Raw genomic sequence first — 11,579 nt, forward strand, 5'->3', positions numbered from 1 at the left:
TGTGCTGTGTGTCAGGACCAGAGGTGTTAATATGTGTGCTGTGTGTCAGGACCAGAGGTGTTAATATGTGTGTTGTGTGTCAGGACCGGAGGTGTTAATATGTGTGTTGTGTGTCAGGACCAGAGGTGTTAATATGTGTGTTGTGTGTCAGGACTGGAGGTGTTAATATGTGTGCTGTGTGTCAGGAGGACCAGAGGTGTTAATATGTCTGCTGTGTGTCAGGACCGGAGGTGTTAATATGTGTGTTGTGTGTCAGGACCGGAGGTGTTAATATGTGTGCTGTGTGTCAGGACCAGAGGTGTTAATATGTGTGCTGTGTGTCAGGACCAGAGGTGTTAATATGTGTGTTGTGTGTCAGGACCGGAGGTGTTAATATGTGTGTTGTGTGTCAGGACCAGAGGTGTTAATATGTGTGTTGTGTGTCAGGACTGGAGGTGTTAATATGTGTGCTGTGTGTCAGGAGGACCAGAGGTGTTAATATGTCTGCTGTGTGTCAGGACCGGAGGTGTTAATATGTGTGTTGTGTGTCAGGACCGGAGGTGTTAATATGTGTGCTGTGTGTCAGGACCAGAGGTGTTAATATGTGTGTGCTGTGTGTCAGGACCAGAGGTGTTAATATGTGTGCTGTGTGTCAGGAGGACCGGAGGTGTTAATATGTGTACTGTGTGTCAGGACCAGAGGTGTTAATATGTGTTGCTGTGTGTCAGGACCGGAGGTGTTAATATGTGTGTTGTGTGTCAGGACCAGAGGTGTTAATATGTGTGCTGTGTGTCAGGACCGGAGGTGTTAATATGTGTGCTGTGTGTCAGGACCAGAGGTGTTAATATGTGTGCTGTGTGTCAGGACCGGAGGTGTTAATATGTGTGCTGTGTGTCAGGACCGGAGGTGTTAATATGTGTGCTGTGTGTCAGGACCGGAGGTGTTAATATGTGTGTTGTGTGTCAGGACCAGAGGTGTTAATATGTGTGCTGTGTGTCAGGACCGGAGGTGTTAATATGTGTGCTGTGTGTCAGGACCAGAGGTGTTAATATGTGTGCTGTGTGTCAGGACCGGAGGTGTTAATATGTGTGCTGTGTGTCAGGACCGGAGGTGTTAATATGTGTGCTGTGTGTCAGGACCGGAGGTGTTAATATGTGTGCTGTGTGTCAGGAGGACCGGAGGTGTTAATATGTGTGCTGTGTGTCAGGAGGACCAGAGGTGTTAATATGTGTGCTGTGTGTCAGGACCAGAGGTGTTAATATGTGTGCTGTGTGTCAGGACCGGAGGTGTTAATATGTGTGCTGTGTGTCAGGACCGGAGGTGTTAATATGTGTGCTGTGTGTCAGGAGGACCGGAGGTGTTAATATGTGTGCTGTGTGTCAGGAGGACCAGAGGTGTTAATATGTGTGCTGTGTGTCAGGACCAGAGGTGTTAATATGTGTGCTGTGTGTCAGGACCAGAGGTGTTAATATGTGTGCTGTGTGTCAGGACCGGAGGTGTTAATATGTGTGCTGTGTGTCAGGACCGGAGGTGTTAATATGTGTGCTGTGTGTCAGGACCAGAGGTGTTAATATGTGTGCTGTGTGTCAGGACCGGAGGTGTTAATATGTGTGCTGTGTGTCAGGACCGGAGGTGTTAATATGTGTGTTGTGTGTCAGGACCAGAGGTGTTAATATGTGTGCTGTGTGTCAGGACCGGAGGCCTGCGCCTGGTGAGCAGCTCCAGCTGCCTTGGGTTGCGTCTGTGGTTTGAGGCCCTCCGTGTTTCTCCGAGCGGATTCAACCTCTCGGCCTGCAACAGCTGGCAGCCATCAAGCTGCTGTCTACACACACACACACACACACACACACACACACACACACACACACACATGCGCACACACACACTCCTACAAACACACACCTCCTTCCATAATTTCCATGGTAATCAGTAGGGAGCCAGATCATGGCCCTGCCAGGGGTTTGGACTGGAGGAGACACAACATTTCTGTGTGGACCTAGTCAACTTTGACCCGGACGTCTGGTGTGACGAGCTCAAGTGAGACAAGACAAGCATCAGGCTATGAACAAGTATTCTTCCTGCATGCGGATGAAGGCGATGAACGATACGTTGTATACTATACAACGTAATCTATCTTTGTCAAATTTGTTCATTCATTATTCGTTCGTTCTACTATATACAATGTATAGTATATAGAGTTTAAACAGGCAGGAGCTGGCTATTGTCTAGAATGAGGCACCACATACAGCAGCACTGTGCCCAATGCCTGTCTGTTTTGGTGTGACAATGCAATGTAGGCAAAGGATGTCTTGTTTACGCTGCCCGCAGACCAGAACCCAGCGTAATGTGGCTCCACACTGGGCAGCCAACGGGGCAGAGGTAACGCAGAGGAAAGCACGCTTCAAAGTCGCTACACTGCATCACTCAAATGCAACCCTCCTCCACCATGGAGGGGGTAAGAGTAAGGCTGCTGTTTTGCCTGGCCACTAAACAAAACCTCGAATGACCTACTTTCATTCCTACACCAAATCCTGCAGCCCGCGTCTCCTCACACATGCAGACAGCAGCCCAGCGAACACACTGCAACCTCCTCACACATGCACACTGCAACCTCCTCACACATGCACACAGCCCAGCTAAACACACTGCAACCTCCTCACACATGCACACTGCAACCTCCTCACACACATGCACACTACAACCTCCTAACACATGCACACTGCAACCTCCTCACACATGCACACTGCAACCTCCTCACACATGCAGACAGCAGCCCAGCGAACACACTGCAACCTCCTCACACATGCACACTGCAACCTCCTCACACACATGCACACTACAACCTCCTAACACATGCACACTGCAACCTCCTCACACATGCAGACAGCAGCCCAGCTAACACACTGCAACCTCCTCACACATGCACACTGCAACCTCCTCACACATGCACACTGCAACATCCTCACACATGCACACAGCCCAGCTAACACACTGCAACCTCCTCACACACATGCACACAGCCCAGCTAACACACTGCAACCTCCTCACACATGCACACAGCCCAGCTAACACACTGCAACCTCCTCACACATGCACACAGCCCAGCTAACACACTACAACCTCCTCACACATGCACACAGCTCAGCTAACACACTGCAACCTCCTCACACATGCACACAGCCCAGCTAACACACTGCAACCTCCACTCACATGCACACTGCAACCTCCTCACACATGCACACTGCAACCTCCTCACACATGCATGAACACAGCCCAGCTAACACACTGCAACCTCCTCACACATGCACACAGCCCAGCTAACACACGGCAACCTCCTCACACACATGCACACAGCCCAGCTAACACACTACAACCTCCTCACACATGCACACAGCCCAGCTAACACACTACAACCTCCTCACATATGCACACAGCCCAGCTAAACACACTACAACCTCCTCACACATGCACACAGCCCAGCTAACACACTGCAACCTCCTCACACATGCACACAGCCCAGCTAAACACACTACAACCTCCTCACACATGCACACAGCCCAGCTAACACACTGCAACCTCCACACACATGCACACAGACCAGCTAACACACTGCACCCTCCTCACACATGCACACTGCAACCTCCTCACACATGCACACAGCCCAGCTAACACACTGCAACCTCCACACACATGCACACAGCCCAGCTAACACACTGCAACCTCCACACACATGCACACTGCAACCTCCTCACACATGCACACAGCCCAGCTAACACACTGCAACCTCCACACACATACACACTGCAACCTCCTCACACATGCACACTGCAACCTCCTCACACATACACACTGCAACCTCCACACACATGCACACTGCAACCTCCTCACACATGCACACTGCAACCTCCTCACACATGCACACTGCAACCTCCTCACACATATGTACACAGCCCAGCTAAACACACTACAACCTCCTCACACATGCACACAGCCCAGCTAACACACTGCAACCTCCTCACACATGCACACAGCCCAGCTAAACACACTACAACCTCCTCACACATGCACACAGCCCAGCTAAACACACTACAACCTCCTCACACATGCACACAGCCCAGCTAACACACTGCAACCTCCACACACATGCACACAGCCCAGCTAAACACACTACAACCTCCTCACACATGCACACTGCAACCTCCTCACACATGCACACAGCCCAGCTAAACACACTGCAACCTCCTCACACATGCACACAGCCCAGCTAAACACACTACAACCTCCTCACACATGCACACAGCCCAGCTAAACACACTACAACCTCCTCACACATGCACACAGCCCAGCTAACACACTGCAACCTCCTCACACATGCACACTGCAACCTCCTCACACATGCACACAGCCCAGCTAAACACACTGCAACCTCCACACACATGCACACAGCCCAGCTAACACACTGCAACCTCCACACACATGCACACTGCAACCTCCTCACACATGCACACAGCCCAGCTAACACACTGCAACCTCCACACACATACACACTGCAACCTCCTCACACATGCACACTGCAACCTCCTCACGCATACACACTGCAACATCCACACACATACACACTGCAACCTCCTCACACATGCACACTGCAACCTCCTCACACATACACACTGCAACCTCCACACACATGCACACTGCAACCTCCTCACACATGCACACTGCAACCTCCTCACACATGCACACTGCAACCTCCTCACACATATGCACACAGCCCAGCTAAACACACTACAACCTCCTCACACAGAAAAAACATCATATCCCATGAGGCTTTGTGTTTAGAATACAAACAAGCTGCTTGGGATGAGAGTGTGCACTGGCCCAGTGGTAAATCACTGCCCTACAGGCTATCAACAACCCCCCCCCCCCCATCCAAAACACTATTCAATTATGCACGCTGCAGCAAAAATAGAGTAACTGGAAACATTTACAACAGCAACTGTAATTGTGTTTGGACCCCATTCCGCAGGAAGTCATTATCATAGATTTCAAGAATATCTTTATCATCCAAGTTAAGAAAGAATTTCCTCCTCTGGTTGGGATAATATTTGTGTTGGTGTCAGGGAGAGGACAGAGAGCAGAGCGCGGTGGTGGGGAGGGGAGGGGAGGGGCGGAGCCGCCGACAGCAAAAAGGGAGCGGCTTCCAATGCCTCGTAAAAAAAGAATCATCGAAAAAGCAGAAGCACCCTACTACCGATGATCCAAACTCTATCCACAAACCCCTCCCCCTGCCTGTCAGCTGACGCTTACCTGGCCCAATTAAGACGAGCTAAAGCACTTGATTTAAAGTGCCGTGTACTGCGTGCGGCGGAGGCCAAGCATTACTGGGATGTCCTCGATAGTGAGGAGGGGAAGCTCCGTGACAGCGCTGACGTCTGGCGCAGGCGTGCCACGCACTCAAATTTCCTTACAAGCTGTGAAAAGTGATCCAAAGTCCACACCTCTTTCCTCCAGTTCAATAATCCCCAGATGGAATACAGAAGACGGGCCTGTCATTTTACATTAGCCCCAATAACTAAGCCTATCCCAGAGAGGCCCCAATAACTAGGCCCTGTGACGGAGAGGAGAGGCCCCACCCACCCACCCCTATCAGATCAGCTGATAATGACTTTCTTTTATTAGGCCCGTGACGGGGAGGAGGACGACCCCGGCGCTGTGAAAACGCAGCTACTTAGCGAGCTGATAGATGCTGGCAGCCAATCCGTAATCATAAGATGGGGAGAAAAATGGCTGTTTATTAAATCCGCACTTGTGCAGACTGAGTGAACCATCGTCTCGGAGCGAACAGCTTTTTTGCAGAGAGCTCCAGTTGCAGCGGCCGGCGGGGCGGCGATACGGCAGCTTTTAGGCCAGAAGAAAGGAAGCAGAGACGGAGGGATTCCTCTTTGCTCTATTTATTTGATGAATAAACTGTTTTTACGCAGTGACCGTCAATCTGAAGGGCTTTTTTATATAAGACACTTAGGACTGTGGGAGGAGGCTTCCTCAGACAAACAGAGCTGTTGACTGTAAACCTTCACGGTCCAACTCCAACCATCACACTGTTCCTCAGACACTTCAGATGCACGACGGCACTAATGCAAACATCCATCACATCAACAGAGTGCAGATCTACGCCCTGTCAAACCTCTCGCACCGCTTCTCTCAAACACCATAACTCTATTGAACACAACCAGAAACATCAGCCAACCTCTTCAGATCATCTACGCGACTGAGAACCTCAACCAGGAAAATTATGTGGGGTGTCCAGGTAGTGCTGCGGTAGATTGTCTGCCTAGCAACACGAGGGTCACAGGTTCGAAGCCCCGTGTTACCTCCGGCTCAATCTGGGACCCCAGAGTCTATTTATTTTTATTTGAAAAATATATTTATTTTTATTTGAAAAATAGACTCTGGGACAGTCCTACCCTCTTTTCCCGGCTTCCTGTACAGCGCGCCTCTCCTGCCACCGTCACTTCCTTTTCCGCGTCCGTGCTCCACTGTTTACAGTCTGAATAGCAACTTGCGCCGCGACTTTGGCGATGCTACTCGTCACAACAACTAACACCTCCAGTCATTTTCCACTGTTGTTGTGAGACGAGTTGACGTCTTCTATGCAGTGTGTTTTGGCGTTAACGTTATTAGCGAATAGCCGAAACGGACGCAGAAAAGGAAGTGGCGGTGGCAGGAGTGGCGCGCTGTACAGGAAGCCAGGAAAAGAGGGTAGGGCTGTCCCAGAGTCTATTTAGTATTTTTCTAATAAAATTAGACTCTGGGTTCCCGGATTGCCTCCGGATTCATACAGGCACAATTGGCCGTGTGTCTGCACTAGCGCCTCCTCTGGTCGGTCGGGATGCCTGTTTGGGGGAAACGGGAATAGCGTAATCCTCCCGCGCGCTACGTCCTGCCGCTGAAACTCCGCTCTGTCAGGTGAAAAGAAGCGGCTGGTGACTGCACATGTATCAGAGGAAGCAGGTGCTAGTCTACGGCTCTCCCCAGATCAGCAGAGGGGGTGGAGCAAACGACCGGAACAAGCCTAGCAGGGTGAATTGGCCAAGTACAATTGGGAGAAAACACACACGCACACACACACACACACACAAATCTCACACACACGCGTGCACAAAAGGAAAACGATGGGGCACGGTGGCGCACTGGTAGAAGTCAGCAAGAAGGTCCTGGGTTCGATTCCTGCCTGGGACGTTATGGGTGCTAAGGGGTGTGTCCCCATGTCCTCATCAGTGCCCACTGCCCCGGTGAGGTCATCAAGAAGGGCCTTTCTGTGTGGAGTTTGCATGTTTCTCCCCGTGCTCCCCTGGGGTTTCCTCCAGATAGGAACCCCCCCACAGAGAGAGAGAGAGAGAGAGAGGGAGGGGAGGAAATGATGGCAATCTCCTTTTCTTTTCCCTATACGGCGAGAGTCCAGGCAGAAGTCAGTTAGACAGGTAGTTTATACAGTCTGGTATCTTCCCTGTTCCCAACACCATGTGGTGGTTGCATTGCCTGCCCCCCCCCCCCCCCCCTCCCCCTCCCCCGGTGTCGGACCCCCCTCTGGGAGGCCAGAGCCCCTGTGTGAGCCAGGCGATGACTGGCGTGGGGGTCAGCATGGGCTTGTTTACACGTTAACAGACCACACAGACAAAAGGCACGGTCAAGACAGCATATGTAGACCATGTGTGTCTCAATTACAGGCGGCCCGTAACTGGTCAACTGCTTAGCAGCAGCACTGCCACTGAAGATGAGCAGGGCAGCAAAGCGTTCGGGTTTCCTTCCTGAAAATCTCGTTTATCCTTAACTGTTGCGATCGCATTCACAGGTTCGATCCTATCTCGATTGGCCATGACAATGTGCAATAGTTGTCCTCGCCTTCCTCAACGTCATGCAATAGAGAGCAATTGTCACTAGAGGGCTCTAGCCCAGGTGGCAGGGAGGGCAGAGGAGAATCAGAAATATTAATGGACGTTTGCATCCTCTCCGTGATATTGGGACACAATGTGTCTGTCTGATGGTTCCACGCTACTTATCTTTTACTGGAACATTTCCCCCAGAAAAATTCAAAAGCAGACCTAAATGTGTTGAGAGCTGTTTACAACTAATGTCTTGATTTTTAGGGCCGTTTTTATTGTGCTCTAAGTATCTCCATCTTGAATCCCTCACAGTAATTGACTCTGGATGCCTACATAATGCCTCCATCCACATTCATTTTGTACTCATTTGATGTCCTAATAGTCTTAATTCCTCAACGGACAAGGAGTGAAATTGCCAAAGCAAGGTATTCTTATTTGTAGTCCTCACAACAACAACAACAACAACAACAAAAATAGTACAATTGTGTGGAATGGGGGAAAACAATAATTCCACATTCGCATTTCTTTTCAATCTTATACAAATTAATTCCTCTTTTTAAATCTGCGCGCAGATACACATGCTTTCAAAGTTGGAAGTACTATATTTAATACAATAGGCTACAATAAAATAAATATATTTAAGCACGGTGTCACCTGTAGTCAAAGATTTAATTAAAAGGAAATGATTTGTAAATAAATAAATAAAAATAAATAAAATAAAAATCTGATCTGAATCTTTCCCTCATTTGTAACACTGCTCTTTTAGAAACAACAGTGTAAAAAAACACGATTACATTCCAGCATGTTTGTTTGTGGCCATGCAGTAAATGTTCAACGTAAACTACAGCAAGCCATTTTCCAGCTCATCACTCATTCCAAAACAAAGCTGCGTCCCCATGGCGTTCCTGCAGCGGCACAACTAATACTGCATATCTGCTGTAAGAATAATGACTGACTTGAATAGGTTTCCCCTGAGGCATCAAGCTTAAAATCAGAATACAGTGTAAGCATTTTTCCCCCTAAATATTCAATCATCATAATTTGGAGAAGGGGGGGGGGGGGGGGGGGGGGGTTGACCGCAGAATAACAAACACGCACACTACATCACTAACTGGCCCTGAGAGAGAGCTGAGGGCATCTTTCAAGTGGCTGGGCCCGACAGTGCAGCCTCTCATCTCGCAGCCTAACTGCACACACAGGTCACAACGAGAGCTTTGATCAGTCCACAAATGTGTTTCCCATTCAAGACGCTCAGCGTGGTCATTGATTTTCCATAGGCAGCAGGGCCGAGGAGCCGATATGAGGTTTGCCCCCCTCTGAACAAAGGCATGTGTCTGTATCAGTATCAGAGGTTTTGAAAGCTCAAGTAAGTAACTGTGTATTCCTGGTTTTTTTTAGGACAGCTTGATGAGGAGCAAGTGGCAAGGGGGGGGTGGGGGGGGAGGGAAGATAAAAATGTAAGAATCAGTTTTGCATAATGTGACAGTGGATAGGAGATCATCTGGAGAAAATGTCTGACATAAATAATAAGGGATGAGATAAATCACTGACATCGTATCCTCAGCTCCCCTTTGTCATCAGCACTTGAAAGCACTGTGGCTAAAATAGATCCCTTTGGCAAACAAAATAGCACATTTTGGTACTTTATCATGAGAGAACCGAAGAAAGTGAGACTATAGGAACAATATATAGGCCTTCAGACATTTACCAAAAGCATCACCTCACTGGTTAGGCCACAATGTTTTTCAAAATAAAATATTTAAGATTTTAAGGTCAACCCCCTCTTCAATGAGAATATATTTTAATTAATATGAAACAGTCTTGCTCACGAGACAGTCATTGATTTGTATAAGCAACGGTAAAAATCATATATAATCCTTTATGACCACTTGTGATGAACAAGTAAACAACGACGACAAACGACAACAATTCACTGTTGTGGGTTGTTATGATAGCATGCATGCCTGCTTATGGCTGCAAGTGACTCTTCAGAATATGACAAGACATCAATCCATCCATAATCTGGGATATCACAGACATGAGATGACACGCTCCTGCTAACATCAAAGCACATCCTAATATCTAAATTGCATACAGTGAAACATATAGGCTAGTGAAAAATAGGAATCATAACATAGCAATAACAGTAAGTAGTATTATTATTATTATTATTGTAGTAGTAGTAGTAGTAGTAGTAGTAGTAGTAGTAGAAGTAGTAGTAGGTTAGTAGTAGTAGGGTAGTATCACTGTTGTTGTGAATGTTGTTATTGTTGTTTTTCGTGGTGGATAATGAAAAATTACCATTTAACACACTATTTCTGGTATTGAAGAACAATTCAAAAACCTCTCATTCTTAAAATGAATAGCATTGCTTAACAACCACAAGCACAAATACACCAATAATACAAAAATAGCCAAACTATTCATAACAATTAAAATTGAGCAGCATGTCTTGTTGCCATTAATACCATTATTATTATTCATTGTTTTCTTTGCATCAAACCCAAGGCTCCATGCTGCAGTAGCTACAGGAGCGGAAGATCCCCAAAACGAACTAAAAACCAGCCAGGAATAGGAAACTCCAATGGGACAGAAAGTCCTTACCTGGTCCCTCTGCATGCATGGCAGCGAGGTCCTGCGATGGGACTTGCTGTTGGACTGACTGTGTGCCATCTCTGAGGCTATCGCGCAACTGGACCTCCTGCGCCTTTTAAGTACAGGGACCTCTTCCCTGGCTCCAGTCACGGGGGTGCAGCCCTCCTTGTGTCTCCCTTGGTTGGGAAGGAGCTTGTCAGCATACCTCGCCAGTAGGATGCCCAGCACTCCGACCAGGTACGCCACGTACGGTCTCCAAGTGGCCCGCACTTTGTGCAGCGAGAAGAGCGAGACGGTCCTAACCAGACTGAGGAAAACGAGGATAGAGATGCCCTGGTGGAGTCGTGCTACCATGAGTGCGCCGGTGGCCAGGCAGACGAGCGCGACCACGGCCGCTGTCGTGAACGAAAACAGCTGCTCGTCCAGGAGGGACCACGCCGCCGCTTCGCCCAGGTGGCACAGCGTGAGGAGGAAGAGGGCGGTCTGGATGAGGAGTCCACAGCGGATCAAGTACAACCCGACCCAAAAGAAGGCACATACGAGGGTGAAGACGGGCGAAAGCACACTCCAGCAAGTTTGCAACAGCTCCGCCGCGCAGCCCGAGACGAAGTGAATGGGAGACGCTGAATAAGAGAGTCTGTTGTCAGCGCTGCTGCTGCTGCTGGCCTCAGCTTTCCAGTCTGCACATTTAACCAGCAGAGCGAGAATAACCGAGAGCGACCCCACGCACACCGCACACCGGAGTCGCTGGGAACTCCATATATTTGTGAGCATTAGCCTCACCCACGACTCATAGTCCCGGTCACGGCACAGTGGGATGACACATGTTTTCACATAACCATTGCGATCGGGAGCCTTGACGCTTTTTTCATGAGTGCTGCTCTGAGCAGCACCGCTACTGTCAGATTCTGCAGGCATCGCCATCATCACTCATGGCAAATATGAAGTATAAGGAAGTCTATACTAATACATAGATAGCAGCCGGTCGTGAGACGGCATGGGTTAATGACAGGCACAGCAGACAACCCCCATTTATTGTAGCCTAAGCGCAATTAAAAAAAAGTAGAGCAAATTACGCACAAATGCGTCTCCATTTACGCACGGACTGGAGACACGTTGTCAGTG

General features: G+C 48.8%; 1 protein-coding gene across 1 annotated transcript in view; it reads right to left on the reverse strand.

Moving 5' to 3' along the window:
• The window catches only part of LOC310800617 (cGMP-inhibited 3',5'-cyclic phosphodiesterase 3A-like), a gene marked incomplete at both ends in the record, with an annotated part of 120,459 nt that extends 109,081 nt beyond the window's left edge, over positions 1 to 11,378 (reverse strand). The window contains one exon of the mRNA XM_083663247.1: positions 10,464 to 11,378. Within this exon, the coding sequence (XP_083519373.1) occupies positions 10,464 to 11,378 (915 nt within the window). The remainder of the gene's footprint in view (positions 1 to 10,463) is intronic.
• Between the last annotated feature and the right edge of the window lie 201 nt (positions 11,379 to 11,579).

This window comes from Poromitra crassiceps (genome assembly GCF_964638095.1).
Source record: "Poromitra crassiceps genome assembly, chromosome: 30".
Taxonomy (NCBI): Eukaryota; Metazoa; Chordata; class Actinopteri; order Beryciformes; family Melamphaidae; genus Poromitra; species Poromitra crassiceps.